The 16001-nt window shown below is 39.9% G+C and overlaps 2 protein-coding genes across 3 annotated transcripts in view; both read right to left on the bottom strand.

The window, feature by feature from the left end:
• The window catches only part of gapvd1 (GTPase activating protein and VPS9 domains 1), a 35794-nt gene extending 26110 nt beyond the window's left edge, over positions 1–9684 (bottom strand). For both annotated transcript variants that reach the window (XM_083903247.1, XM_083903248.1), the window contains exons 1-6: positions 9555–9684; positions 3730–3948; positions 1237–1504; positions 565–1137; positions 397–480; positions 166–300 (exon numbers count right to left, since the gene is read on the bottom strand). In XM_083903247.1, the coding sequence (XP_083759373.1) occupies positions 166–300; positions 397–480; positions 565–1137; positions 1237–1504; positions 3730–3914 (1245 nt within the window). In that variant the 5' untranslated portion in view covers positions 3915–3948; positions 9555–9684. The remainder of the gene's footprint in view (positions 1–165; positions 301–396; positions 481–564; positions 1138–1236; positions 1505–3729; positions 3949–9554) is intronic.
• Positions 9685–12514: 2830 nt separating this feature from the next.
• Positions 12515–15724, bottom strand: unm_hu7912 (un-named hu7912; the record flags this gene model as incomplete). Its single annotated transcript, XM_083902728.1, has 1 exon — positions 12515–15724. The coding sequence occupies one exon, from the start codon at positions 15722–15724 to the stop codon at positions 12515–12517; it is 3210 nt and encodes a 1069-aa protein (XP_083758854.1).
• Between the last annotated feature and the right edge of the window lie 277 nt (positions 15725–16001).

Below are 16001 nucleotides of genomic sequence, written 5' to 3'. Positions count from 1 at the left end.
TATGCAACAAGAGGAAGTTGTTAACTGCTACCTAATTACAAACTGGACATTAATAGGGATTACATACTGTATGCCTATGATGCAGCATGGCAGCTGTACTGTTCTCGTTAAATAAGAATTCAAATACTGATGATATATTTTCATAGTGGTAGCGAAATAGCTCACCAGAGCTAGCAGATGATTATGGGTAATATAGACGACAGTCCTGCTGAGGCCTTCGAGAAGGTTCATTGAGGACATGGGTGGGGTCTCAACTGCTCTTCCCCCAATTACCACATCAAGAAAGGCAGCAACACAACTCTGGAGACAAAGACCCAGAAAGGTTTATTAATACAAGAGGAACATCTCAGAAAATTATCTTAGAGTAAAAGAAACGTTAATATTGCCAACACAAACCTTGTCAAATTTTGACAAACTGCTTTTCCGCCTTGGGTCTGCATCATCATCAGCCATGGCCAACTGCTGCAAAAGCTGCCCCACCTGTGTCACAAGAAATCATGATCCAGAGTCACTCATGGAGTGAATGACTGGGTAGAATGAGGGATGAAATGTACTTTCCCAAACCTGCATTAAATTGAAGCGAGCAACTTCATTGATGGGGGCATCAGAGATGATACCATATTGTTCCGGGTTGACAACAGCTGGACAGATGAAGCAGGTCAACAGCAGGTCTGTACACATTGTGCGCACCTCGCCTACCTCAAGACGCTCCACACATGACAACGTCTTGTACATCTGGGACACAATCCAGCGCAGGCTGTGGGGGAAGCAGTAGGTGTTCTGCTTCAAGTAACCAATAAACTTGTTGACCAGAGCTACCAGCTTCGCTTCATTTGCCTCCACAGCTGCCTGCACCCTTTGTTTGTAGTCCTCAGAGCCCTTCTCACCAAAGCGTTCCTGCTGGGCTGGAGTGAGGCGCTCTGTAACCTTGGCCGGGTCTGTCTCCAGGTGATCTTCATCTTCAACTAGCAGCTGCATAATGGGCTCATGGAGGGTGGCAGTGAGGAAGAGCTTGGCTGAGTATAGGCCCTCTGAGAAGAGTTTAAAAAGAATGCTGAAGGCACAGGTTCCCCGCCGCAGCAGACGCCGTGGGTTATCACTCTCCTTCAATTCAAACTCTACCAAGTACCTCAACACCTGGAAAACACGTACAAATTAAAAACATTAACTCGCATTGAGAAGCGATTAATCAGATTTCCTAATAAATGATGGAGGATACCAAGTCAAGCTTCAAACCTGGAGCAAATAGCTCTCATCCTCCTGCATAATACAGTTGCCATAAAGTGAGGTAAAGACGTTATGGATGACCCCCTGAGTGTGCTCCTGGTTCAGCCTCTCCCCTGCCACCAGACAGGAAGCCACCAGTCTGGGGTTCTCTCTCAGCCGGGCCAAAAACTCGCCATAGATCGTCTCCTGGAAGCCCAGTGTCTTGTAGCCATCAACAAATTGTGTGTCTTCCAGCATTTTGGCATGTTGGCAGCACTCAGCAGGTGAGGCCTCCGCACTGTAGACAAATGGAAACAAAAAAAAACAATCACTAATTATTATCATGTTAAAGCTATTATACCAAAAAAACATTTATCTCAAAATTCATTCTCACCTGCAAAGGTGGTGGCTGAAAAACAGTATATCATAGTTCTTACTAACATGTAGTATATATTAGGTCTGAAACAATAGATTGAATAATCAATTATTAATCAACTACTTAAGTGATCATCAGCTATCCTGATCATCGATTAATTGGTTTTACCATATTTTGTATTAAAACAAGCTCTATGGTTTTTTCAGCTTCTTCAATGTGACCATTTCCTGGTTTTTCCTGGCCATTAAAATGTTATAGTTTTTGTTTGTGAACAAAACAAGACATTTGAGAATATCATCATTTGGGGAACACATTTTCAATATTTTCTGACATTTTATGGACCTAAACTAATGAATTAATAGCAATTGTGAAAATAATAATTTGCCACAGCCCTAGTATAAATACTTTTGTGTGAGAGTACATACAAGGCATTAGCTCACCCACTAATACATGACAAATCTGTACTGATATAGTAGTAGTAGTTTTGCCATATCTAATCTCAACTGTAGTGTTTGCCAATTTGCCATATTGCAAATTCAGCATTTTACTGGCATAATGTGCTTTATATGAGGAACAATGTGAAGACAGGCTACAATTTGCACATACCATAAATTAAAATATGTACTATTATATTTATTTATAAATGTGTCTTATGGTCAGCTCTCTACATTAATAAAACAAATGTATTTTCATGTAGTGCTGGGCGGCATAACCAAAAATGTATATTTTAACGATTATAGAGTACACAACGGTATATTTGTGCATGCATGAGCAAGAGCTCCAGTGAGAGAGGTGCAGTTCAGTGTGTGTGTGTGTGTGTGTGTGTCTGCTAGGGGTGTCATGATTCTCCAAATCCTTGATTCGATTTCCGTTCTCAATTTTTTTTTTCTTTCATTTAACACAGATGGTTCTACCATTTTTAGACATTTCTTTAGTATAGGATAATTAATTTTATGACATAATATCTCATTTATTTTTTTAATTGCCATTTTGATTGTGTGTATCCCACAAAGGCTGTGTACATAACGTACGGATGCCTAGTCTGGACACATCCTCAGTGTTGTTCCTGGAATCATAGGGGGTTTCCGGTCTTTCAGCATCATATGCCCTCCTCCAGTTGACCCAGCCGGGGCTGATCAGACCCCAGCTGGTGTTCAGATGGATAGCTAGCTACCATGACTCCATGGCTCCCCTCTTTTGAGCCACAGCCATCTTGAGGCTCTCTCTGCCACATTGGTGGTACTGCCGATGCCCGAGCTACTGAAGGCTCTGGCCAAGGACCGGGCTGCAAAACCTCTGCATCCAACCTCCACAGGGAAACACTTTGCTCTCCAACCAGCCTGCTGACAGCCGCTGACTAGTCCTGCATACTTGGAGAGCTTCCTCTCGAAGGCTTCTTTCAAGCGGTCCTCCCACGGGACAGCCAGTTCCAACAACACTGCTTGCTTGGTGGACTCAGACACAAAGGCAATGTCTGGTCGCAGGGTGGCGACTGCAATGTGGCTGGGGAACGTCAGCTGACGTTCAAGATCCACCAACAGGATGCCTGCAGATGTTCTTCTGACAGGACTTGGCTTGTGGGTTAGGGTTACTTGTACACATGTTATTCTACAGTATTCATGACAGTAAAATAGACCATCCTTAATAAATCTACTGCAGCAATTCTGTGCTCAACCAGTAGAAATGCTGTAAACACCTGATTATACATGAAAAAGAAAATACCATCATATACCATGAAATCGTTAAAATTTTGAAAAATGCTGTGATGTATATTTTTGCTCATACCGCCCAGCACTACTACAATGCCTACAACACTTGTTTTCCCCTCTGGCACGCCTGCAGGACGTACACACTGGGGGGCTTGGTTAAATCCTCAATTCTACCTTTGCTTTCGAAGGTCAAGATCATGACACCATTTCAATCAGTATTCGAGTGTGTGTTCATGATCAAGCGAGAGGGTGTGTACATGTGTATCTGCAAACATTATTGGTACTCTACATGTTTTCTACTAAGGTGGTGGAGTAAAGTGGTCATTGCTGCAGTTAGTACCACAAAAATGTATATATGTATACCGCCCAACACTACCATGTACTGCATTTCATTTTATAATTCCATATCAAGGCCAGAGTGATTCATGATGGTCTGACCTGGTGAGAATGAGACGATCCAGGTTGATCCTCTGCTGCTTGGCGATCCATGCTGCCCGGAACAACCTCTCAGCCGTCTTCAGCACATCACAGTTGAGCCTTTGGATTAGCTGTTTCTCTGATGCCACATACAGCCGTTCCTGCTTCAGGTGGTGGGCCAGAGTGTGGATGTCTGGCTTCACCATCTTCGCCAATTTAGACAGGCAGAGAGGGAAATGACTGGAGCAGAAAAGGGACAAGAGGGAATAGAAACCAGTGAATTTGTTGAATGTGTAACACAAGCTCAGGTAAACTAATATTTCTTAAAACAGCCTTCTTTACGGGAGATCAAACAATTTCACATATAAATCAACATATTGTCTCGAATAGTATTTTCAGCATGTACAAATCAGCAGTTACATTGTGTCCGCTGTGGCTATGAAGAAGCCTGTGTTTTGGAACAAAAAATTAAAACAGAACATAAGAGTTGAGTGTTTCTCAAGATTATCCTATACATCAATAAATCCCAATACTAGAAGGGGAACTGGTCCCCATTTAAGCTTCAATATTTTTTTATATATATATATATATATATATATATATATATATATATATATATATATATATATATATATATATATATGTATATGTATATGTATATGTATATATATATATATATACCAAAACAGTGGAAACTGCTGTGAAAACGGTTTGCCTTTCACATACTTTGTAATAATTTCTTTTAAATATATGAATTCAAGGAAGAGCAGGAAATTGTCCTGTAAAATAGTTTCTGTGAAGGTGTACCTTAACATTATCTCACACGTGAGGCTTATGTCACACAGGGGAAGTGATCATGTACATTCACACGCACTATACAATGATACCAAAAGCATGCTTTCCACCACACTGCATATGCAGATCACTCTATCCTTTTCCAGACAAACCACGGGTGAAGTGGAGTGCATGAAATTTGAAAGATTTCTTGGGGACAGGTTTGCACAAAAGCCTCTTTGTAGCTGCAAGCTAATATAGCAAACACCGATTTATCTGTGGACAAGGGCTCTGGGAGGACAATGAGACTAGCCTGGAAAAAATCTGCCTCAGAGTAGGAAAAGTGTGAGGAAGGTGCATTGCTCACAAGCTAACAGACAGCCATAGAGTTTGAGTTGATATGCCAAGCAAATCAGATTGGTTATGCAGATTTACACACATAATGATTGCACAGTGAAAGGAGTTTTAAGGCCACAGTTTTAAGGCAAATTCAAATAACAATAACACAGTTACTTTGTTGTTTGGAGAGAAACATGAATATTTACAATCTTCCCCTTCACTGGGAGCAGCTTCTCTTTATCACAAGAGAAATGTGACTGCCGGTTGATCATCAGCTAAAGTAATAAAGTTGCAAACTAGATTTACTGCATTTCATCATCATGATATATAAGTTTACCTTGTTTTTGGCAGAAACACAATGAAATTAATGTTCACAAAGAGTCTATATATGGTGAATGGAAAGTAAGCAAAAGAAAATGCTACCCAAGTTATGCAGTTATTTTCAAAACTGACTAAAACAATAGTAAGCTATTATACATAATTTCTAGCATGTTTTTCAGCCAATAGATTTTCAATTTAAGAAAGAAACCCAGTCTACATTTTGAATGAAGTGGCAGGTAAGTGGCTGACGAGTACACACATGGCGCACTTCCACGTATACACACGTGTTATTCAATTAGCACATTCCTCACATACTTGGAAACAAAGTGAGAGTAAAAGGAGTATTAAGCGGCTTGCACAGGTTAACTGCCATTCACCATTGCCTTGTGTGACCCTCCTCTCCAATGCAATCCACTTCAAAGAGCTACCTGGTGACTCAGTTGTGGAGAGTACTGAGGAACTCTAAAGCAGAAGCAAAACCAAACTATAGACTATGTGAAGTGAGGCATAATCTTCAGACTTCTGAATTGTGTGAGAATAATGTGTAACAACAACAGGACCTCATGTTCAACCACAGGACCCATGACAGCAACATATTGCATGTAAAAAGAAGTCGCAGGCAGTGGAAAAAAACAGAATGTAAAATATCAGGAAAATATCAAGTCCCAAATATAAATTTAAAAAAGAAAAAAAAAACTGAGCAAACAGTACAGCACCGGAATAAACAAGGGCTGGGTTATATGCAGCCTGAAAAAAAATGGGGCATTCTGTGGCTTTTTGAAGTACCGTTATACCGTTAAGTAACTCAAAATGGGCAAGTTACCACAGATGCAGAACATTACAGAACTCCGTATTACAGAAAACATGTACTTTGGAAAGCAGCTGGGGGGATTCACATGAACACGAAAACATCATTATTGGCAAGAGCAATATAACGAGGAATGCACCGAAATTAAAATTGTTGGCCGAAAACAAAAACGGAAATCAATTATTATGCGAATTCCAGGGTTTCCCGCCAGGCTTTACTTGCCCCCTGCCAGGCTTAGCGTTGCTTGATTTTTTAATACACATATACACATGGATTTTTCTAAACTGGGGAACAAGTGCGCTGCACCCCCGTGTAGTCGGCAAGCGCTCCCTTGTCCAGGTGCCGATTGAAACCCAAGTCACACCATCAAATGTGTCATTATTACGGTTACATTGTTCTTGTCAATAAAGATGTTATATTTAGGGATGCACCGATAATTCGGCGGTGCATCCCAGCGAGTACGCTGTGGAACAGCATCGATTAATGCTGGAAAGTCTATTTGCGCTAAAGCGAAACTTGGCTCCGTACGGCGCAGATTATGAACTCCCCACGACATTAACTTCACACCAGAGAACATTCTCTCTTTTTGAGCAGCTAACTAAAGAGATCAGCTCATCCAATGCACCTTCTTAACCTTTGACACAAAGGTTAAGAATGAAAACAGCATCAATGTCACCATGTTTTACTAAGATCTACTCGGATCCCATGCACATCGTGACTGTACTCAATCTTCGTCATAAATATTATTATTTGTATGTGGGGATAAAACACGTAGAGAAATTATCCAGTCTGCTTTGGATATGGAGACGCACAGAGTGCTCGTCAACGAAACAGATGATTGAAGACAGCGGTTGGGAATGCCCTGGAGCCACTCACAAAGGCTCTGGAGCTTCTGGATTCGAGAATGTGTTAATGGGTAATTTGTACGCGCTTTGGGTATATAGTATATAGAAAAGCAAGATAGAAATGTAATTCATTACATTATATATTTTATATATTTGTTCATGCAACCAAACCTGCTTCATCTATTTCTCTAGCACTTTTATGTTTGTTTGTTTTTAACAAGGTTAAGTGACTTTATCGAACGTCCGATCGAATGTTTTTTCTCTTGATATCGGGGAAGTGTCTGTCGCAATACACACAACCAGTGGGACCAAGTGCTGTTTATAAAAATTCAAAGGATTTCACTTTCTACAAAAGGTATCATTCACAGGCCTGAGCCAACATCCTCTTCACACTTCCCTTCCAGATATTTTCTTACAATAATCATACTCTGCTCTACAAACTTCCCTTCCCTTTCAAAGCTGCACTCTTAGAAATAAGGGTCCAAAAGGGTCCTTCTACAAGGGCTGAGGATCTACCTGGAACATTTTGCTTCTGAAAAATCCTTTCCCGAAGAAAGGGTTTTTCAAGGGTTCTTGGTAACACTAATGATTCCAGTAAGAACCATTTTGATGCAGAGAATCCTTGAAAACCCCGTTCCTGAATAAAGGGTTTTAAAAGGGTTCCAGGTGGAACCTTTATAAAAAGGTTCTACCTGGAGCCAACGAGGGTTCTCCTATGAGGACAAGCCGAAGAACTTTATATGTTTCTACTTAGCACTTTTATTTCTAAGCGTGTGGGGACTGAAACTTGAATTATAACAACAACAATAAAAACCGGGGACTTTTAGGAAATGAAAGCTGGTAGTATAATGGGTGTTGGTCAGTTGAAGTCGGTAAGACAGAAACAGTAAGGCTAGGTTCAGATTACCAGCCATACTGTTGATTCATTGCAAATCAAACCCTAATACCTTTTTACATGCATCACCAATAATAGAAAAAATGGACAGTCAAACGAATCTGAATAAAATTAGAAGTGGCGACAAGATTTCTGTGTCCTCAAAAGCCCTGAAAAAATTTGATCTTAACCAAAAGAGTTATATGCATCATATGAGTCAATTTAGCCTGGTAATCTGACATAACCTGACCTTTCCATCCAGAAAATAAAACATAATAAAGGTGTGTCGAAATTCAGAAGTTTGATTTTCATAAAACCCATATTTCTAGATCCATGACAGCAGAAGTCTCTATGAAGGAATGAAGGAAAACAACCATGCACTTTAAACTTGGGTATAATAAAGCTTAACCATTTTCATAGTCAGTAACTGACACTTTATCTGTTGTCTTCAGGGCAAGAAACTGCTTATGGTGTGACTTTTACAATAACACAGCACAGGGTGAACACACCACCAGTATTGCAGTATTTGCCATGTATAAAATCTATTAATGTCAACAAAAACTATATCACCTACATACTGCCTGTGGTTCAGTTTATGCTCTGCATCAGTCCAGCATTCCAAACATACATACTCATCATGAAATTCCATCAGTAGCACTGATTGCTCACCAGGAAATTGACCTCATTTGTGTTAACTTGTTTCACTTGAGTTCCGAGTTGTACATGTGTGGGTACTGGGCTGGCAGACTTCATCACATAACCTCAATTGTGTTTCAATAGTTGGCATCTTCTTCTTCGGACTAAAGCAAATGAGTGCCACAGACTGGACTGTAAAGGCTAATGCTCAGGCAACATGTTGGAACAATGCAAGAAATGGGCGAATGACGAAAATGGCATCATGATATTGTTATTCATATACATGATAGTTCTACTCATTAACACAATCATATTTATACTTATAATATACACAATAGCACAATTCCCTTTTAATCAGCAACACACACAACTAATCTCTAATATAAAAGGCAAAACAATTACATGTGCTATGCGTTATCATTCGTCTCCGCAGTGGGGAAAAATGCTAGGGAAATTTTAATTGTATTGCTGTATATTTGATGTGTAAACAAACTTTAATGTAACTGTTTCTTAACAATCTGGATTAAATGTTTGACTAGAGATTATAAGACAAACAATTACTATATTAAAAAATATTCTATTTTGATGTTATTAACAGAAGAAAAGCAGCAAAATCAGTATTAAATTGTTACAGAGATGTTGGACAAAGAGTAAACGCTATAATATCCAGGGTTTTAATGTGTATAGTGTGTAATTGAAAACCTACAGCCTGACAAAACAACTTGTGACATTCCTTTCACCGACTCAGAAGGTGGGGTTGGGATTTTAGTTAAACCAACAGCAGCGTTTCAAGTGGAGAAGTTGTGAGGACACAATATGCCTGATTTGATGTTGTATTAGCCAATCGTCAAATGTACCCAGGCAACACACCGAAATGAGAGCAGTTGGGTTGTTGTCTATTATAGCTTGGTTGCTAGATGGTGGTGTCTTTGACCCACTGACTATCACATCTAAAAACCCATAAACAACGCTCATTTAGGCTAAATGTTATAAAGGAAACACACAGCTGCTGAACTCAGCCAGTTAACATTCGCGTTTCAACTGACTGAGCAGGCAGCACACTGGTGAACTAGGCTAACTAGCAATGGACTGCTAACGATAACCAAGTGACACCTGGGTAACGTATGCTAGTCGAGCAGGGTAAGCTAACGACAAGCTAGTTAGCTACGTTAGCTTAGCTTTAGGGAGCAAGCTCCTGAGTGGCCAAATGTGATAAAGAAAACACGCCGACATAAAACTGGCAACTTACCCAACGTAACTGACGTTTACTGGCCGTTCACGGCGTCTCCGAACACAGCTGAGCCGAAGATTTCTCGAGTCAAAAGAATTGTTTGTTAGCGACTAGCTGCCTCGCACTGGCTTCTGCAGGAGCGGACGGTGCTGTCATTTGCTGTCATCACGAGGAGAAGTGCGGAACGCGCATGCGCGAAGTTTGGTTAAAGGGAGATTTCACGTTAACATTGAAAACAGCCCAACGACACAGGTTATTTCTGTTATGCACTGTCCACTGTAAAAGTCGAAATCTACAACTTTTTAGTTAGTTTAGTAGTTTGTTTTTAGTGAAAAAACATTTCATTATATCTTTCCCTAATTCATCTTTATTATTGACACATGAAAATGGCACCTACATTAACAATAGCGACAACAACAATAAACCAACAACAGCATTATTATTATTATTATTATTATTATTGTTATTATTATTATCGATGTGGGTTGGGGTAACTGCTGCACACCTGTTTTATCATAATGGTTGTATTATAAATGATAAATATACTGTATTATACTGTATATATTATTAATAAAAGGAAGAACTTGTAAAAACATGTACAATTTATTTGAATTTGAATGTCCCTAATTACTTACACACTGAAAAGAAAGATTGCTGGATTTATATTTATACAATTTATATAAAATGCTGTATGATTTAGGAATATGGTATATAGATTTTTGTGTTTTGATACTTCATGGTACTTGGTCACCACATTATATTTTCAAATGATCTTAATGAACACAATTGGCTTGACTTTACATCATCCAAAAGAAAAAAATATTAATTCCAGCAAATGTACTTTCTTTCTGTTGCTTTGAATGCAACAGTGTGACCAAAACAGGAAGTCATAACCTGTGAACGTATAATCAAACCTGACGCTCTTCCCCTGGCACTGTACTGAAATAATGTGATATAAAAACCATTCACGTTGTATGCAGATATTTTTTGGTGGACGCAATTGATGCATTATTCCACTAGGTGGTGGTCTAACAACACAGAGGAAAATAAATGACTTTGATAGCACACTCAGTAAATCTCAAGAATGACACAGGATCCAGAGGATGAGCTTTTATGCAGCAGTGACAAATATTTGGACAAAAAGCATTTCATTATTACAGATTTATCCATGCCAATTTACATGATGTTTGTTAAGAATTATTATATTATAATGTATAAAACAAGATGCTCCACACCTCATCCCCCAAATACTCATCATCTTAAAAATGACTGTAAACAGGAATTATAATATTATACTGTAACTGTTTTAGTGTCTATGTCATACACTCTTGTATTAATGTCAACCAAATAATGGAACTCCATTAATTCACTGGTGTTTAATATAAAGTTTATTCCTCATTCTGAATGTCTCTATATTAAAATAATCTTTCTCTACTTTACATTAATAACACGTGGTTCTTATTTAAACAGACTACTCCTCCTACATGACAAAAAAAAAGTGGGAGACCTCAAAACATCCCACCTAAAGAGCAAAAAGGACTGGTGACTGATGTCTTCTGATAAATATTGTGTTGTAAACGTTCTTGTAGAGAAATGCAAAGTAACAAAGTCTCTTGTTAAATTACATTTATTATATATTTATATATAGGCTATAAACATCAAAAAATAGAAAGTCAAGGAAGGTCTTGCACAAAGATACTGTATATATACTGTGTGAGTGTGTGTGTGTATATATATGTATATATATATACATATATATACACATACACATATATATGTATATGTATGGACATATATATAGTTGCGTAAAAGAGCGACCTTAGATGCGTGAACAATGGCTGCAGGCATATCTGGGATTAGTGTTGCAGCTGTGTTAGAAACATACTTCTTTTGTAATTTATGTTTTAGTGCAACATCTTTGCCGTTCTTGGCTGTAAGAAATTATTCAAGATTAATAATAAAATAGGGTTTACAATATATATTTATATTAAGGTTGCTCTTTTATTGCATATCGTTTAAGAATATACTGTGGTATTAGTTAAATAAGATCTCAAGGTCAAATGATCTATTATTCAATATATAATATACCTCTAACATTTCTAGTCATCAAGTGTATCTTGTTAACATAATAAAACTAATTATAAGCAATATGGATATTAAAATACTGAATGAATATAAATAACATGCTTTGAGCAAAATAATTATTTTACAATGGTAGTCCAAACTACCCAAGTCAAAAGCTGTCAAGTCATTAGAAATAGCTAATCCTATACATTGCTTTGTGTCAAATGCTTTTTTTCTGACTGAAGGCCACTTTCAAACAAAGCAATATATAAGGATGACATCAAGTCTTATCACAAGATGAAATATCTCCCAACAAAAATTAACAACTAACATGGGGAAACAGTTTGGTGATTTGATTGTACCTCTGTTATAATAATACGTGATATAGCAATCATTTTAAAACAAAAATACCCACACAACTACAGTATCCTTAGGATATAATACTTCAGTACAACCAAGAAGATAAAATGCAAATATCTGATAAAACATTTTGTTTGAACTAAATCGAAATCAGGATGATCTTTTACTCTACAAAACCTGGTTGTGCCAACAATTATGTGGAGGCTATGACATGTGTACTTTATCAATATTGTGTGCTTCACAGATCATACATATTCACATCTTAAACACCGGGATTACTGGTGTTGTGCCTAGGCAACATGCAGGCTTTTTACTCTTCAAAGCGCAACAGGATCAAAACAAGCCATTAACAACATAGGGTGGCATAGGTTTAGAACTATAGAACTGTGTATATTTACTGTGTGAGTGAGTGAGAGAGAGAAAGAGAATTGAATGAGGGGGTTCTTCACATAAACACATACAGTATTTCTGTTCCATTTGCTAAATCACACAATGTATTTACAAAATGTACAAACACTGTTCTGACATCATTATTATTCCTATTTATTGGAATATTATATAATATCATCCAAGAGATGTGGGGTGTCCACCCAGTCCAGTGTCCGTGGCTCAGATGCAGCCATGATCATGCACATAAACTGTTGCCCTGTTCTCTTATCTATTGGATAAATTGTAGTAGGTGTGAACCTTTTGTTGCTCTCCACAAACGCACACAGCTGATTATAGATTTTTGGGTACTCATGACGAAGGAAGACTCCCCTGGTCCTGAGCTCACGCTGGATATTGACAAAGCAAACCTCTCTGGCTTTTCTTCCCTCCTCCCCCTCTTTGTCAATGTCTGGTGTGCCTGGAGGTGGAGTGAGGATGAGAGTTTCCATTTCACTATCCTTCTTAAGTACCTTTTTTTCGGGGCTCGAGGAGGCTAATGACACCTTTGCATATTTCCGAACTGTTGGTGCTTGGACTCTTGGTGAAGGTCTATTAGGCACTAGCTCACCAACAGCTATGGATACATTCAGAAGAAAACATTCATTGGGGTCATACTCGTTACCTGCCTGCTGCAGTTCCTTGCAGTATTCACCGAGGTTGTCCTTGAAGCCATCCAGCTCTCTAAGAGATAAGTATGTCGGAGACATGAGGAGGCTCTCCAGCCCAACATGCAGGAAGTTGTCTGCCGTCTCTGGATTAGCAAAACCCAGAAAAAGAACACCTCTTCCTCTGGAGAGGTAGCCAGCTTTAGCAACGCGGGAGAAGGCTTTGTGGATCTCTGAGTTCTCTCTGCAGAACTTAAGAGAGTGTCGACACACACTACTGACACGGCCATAAAGGCAGGTCTCTTTATGGATCTCCCAATCATCCCGGCGGCAGTTTCGTGAGCAGTAAAATGTGTAGCAACTGTGACATGATTTGTAATACAAGCAGGCATTGAACATAGTCTCAGTCCGGTTGCATTTCTTGTTGGCACACACCATAGTGTCATCTTCATCTGTGCTGTGGTCAGGAGAGCATTCTTCTGCACTCCTTTGTAAAGCATCACACCCACTATCAGGGTCTTTGATTGTGTCAGGGCTGGATTTGGAGGACAGGAACTGCGTGTTCAGACATCCTAAGTTTTCAAGTCCAGAAGACTCTTTGTCCTTGTCATTGTCTTCAGTAATAAGTTGTTTAAGCTGGCCCAGAAGGTCTTCGCTTGACTTTCTGCTGGTTGGAGGTTTGTAATCAACAACCAAATCTGCTAAGAGTTCATCCAGTTGCTCTAGACTCTGCTGGAGGGAGAAGTTGTTGTGTTTCCTGTCTTTGGTCACGTCTGCTGTGGGAGATGGCGGCTTCTGCTGCACTACTCTCTGAGATGGTGTCTTTTCACCATCCAATGTGTTCCAGTGGACAGAGTGCACATCACGCCGCTTGCTATTGGCTGCACAAATGTCATTGTCGGTTATGGTGATCTCAGGCGTTACAAACCAGTTTGCACTCTTCATATTCCTCCACGGATTGCTCGAGCCCCTCTCTAATGAGTTTTCAGAGAGTGACAGAGCAGCATACCGCCTTGGCGAACTTGAGAGGTTAAGTATTACTGGCTGAGATGTAACATCAGATGGTGCTCCATGTCTTGCCTGGTAGAACAGGTTCTCAAAACTTCGTCCTCGGGGCACTGTCTGGTCTCTGTCATGCTGTGGATATAGAATATTGTCCCAAGACTTGGAATGGTTCTTGACCTCTGCTCCTAGTCTACTTGTCTCTGCACATCTGCTGGTAAACCATGGGGGCAGAGTGGGGTCTTGTCCTACTCTTGGTGGTGTGTGCAGTGAGGACTGGTTAGAGTAACCAGATATACTTGAGCGGTAACAGTCATCTGAAAAAGCCTGGGACATTCGAGGGCGTTGACGACCCTCTGTGTGATATTGCCTTGAAGGAAAGTACTGTTCCTCAGGAGAGCTGAATGGTTTGGAATAAAACAACCTTGAGTTACCTGTATGGTATGGATTGAACCCACTCTCCTCTCCAAAGTAAGGTCTTGACAATGGAGTATGAGAAAAGTATGATCCTGCCTCACTTGTGGAGTAAGGCCTATTGTACACAGAGTGCACTGGCTCTCTCTTGGACAGGTGGTCTGTGTAATATGACCTGACAGGAAGGGTATGCACCCAACGAGTCCTTGGGTCATACTGGCATGTCATTGTACTACCATGGCTGGTTAAACTGGACCGATCGTCCTGAAAGTGTGCTCTGGAATAGGGATGGGCTGAATACCGAACAGGGTCTTCTGTATAGAAAAACTTTGTTGGTATGTTCGGATTTGAGTAAGCTCTATGTTCTTGACTAAGATATGGTGCAGTTGGTGATGGAATTCGGTGCATGTCTACGTGCTGGTAAGAGATTGGAGACATGCTGGTTGCATAGTGGTGTCCTTGTCTAAAATCTCCACTATAGCATTCACTTGGAGTGGGCGTTGGCGAGCAGACAACCTGCCGGGGTACATACAAACCTCTACTGCTACCGGCCTGGGAGTATCTCTGCCAAAGATGGTCAGTCCGTACATTAGGAACCTGCCTAGATGTGTGCTGCAGTACAGCAGCATCTGGTTTAATGTCCACACGGTACCTGACATGAGGGGTTACAGCTGGTTTATTTGGTTTGTCCTCAAAACAGTCTGAGACATAGAGAGGGGGGTGAGGCTGCAGTTTGTTGGGATGCACCTCGTTCAAAAAAGCCTTGTTTGTGGTGTACGAATCTCGATGTGTTTCAGAAGCCCTCACAGGGTCTGATGCAGCCTGAGGTGCATCCCTCCCCTTCCTGGCTCCTGGAGGAGACACTGAGATGGGCACAGGAGTGAGGGTAGCCTTAACCCGATGAGCACTTTTAGATCTTGTTCTCTTTTTAGAATCTGACCATGTATGATGGTTGGCTTTCTCTTGGCTGGCATGCTGCTGTAGCTGCCTCGTGTTAAACAGGTCAGGAGATGAAAAACGAAGATGCCCCTGTTGATCTAGTCCATTCCACATTTGGTCTTTGTTTAATGTCTGATGCTCAGCCCTCTTGTAAGGGTACTCCATTGAGGAAGAGAAAGACTGTGGATCATCCAGTGACTCAATGAAGTCAAAGCTACGACAGTGCCTTTTGTTGATGATTTCTGGTTTATCAATCATTTTCAAGTCACTCTGCTGGGAGGAGTGAACAGAAACAGAGTAGTCAGGGATGGGATTTAGTGTAATGTCCCGATACAGAGTTGAAGCCAGTATATCAGGGGGATGTGTACGTGTCATCTTTAAGTAACTTCAGTGCTCTCCATTAGGTGTGATTCAAGATCAACACAGCCTGTGGAAAGAGATAAGACACATTATGCTAAGAACTTCCAGTATATGGGATTCAAACTTTGGCGAGAAAATTCATATGTTAAAATATTTTAGCTCATTTTATTAATGTTAACTGAAGCAAATGAATACAACAACCTTTCCACTATGAAGATGAATGGGCACACATTGAACAGATTTAAAGGCTCATTTACTGACTCAGGTTTTATAATAAAAAGAGTTAACATAC

The sequence above is a fragment of the Microchirus variegatus genome, assembly GCF_963457635.1.
Source record: "Microchirus variegatus genome assembly, chromosome: 16".
Taxonomy (NCBI): Eukaryota; Metazoa; Chordata; class Actinopteri; order Pleuronectiformes; family Soleidae; genus Microchirus; species Microchirus variegatus.
Note: the sequence above shows the minus strand (reverse complement) of the source record. Positions and strands in the feature narration are given on the sequence as shown.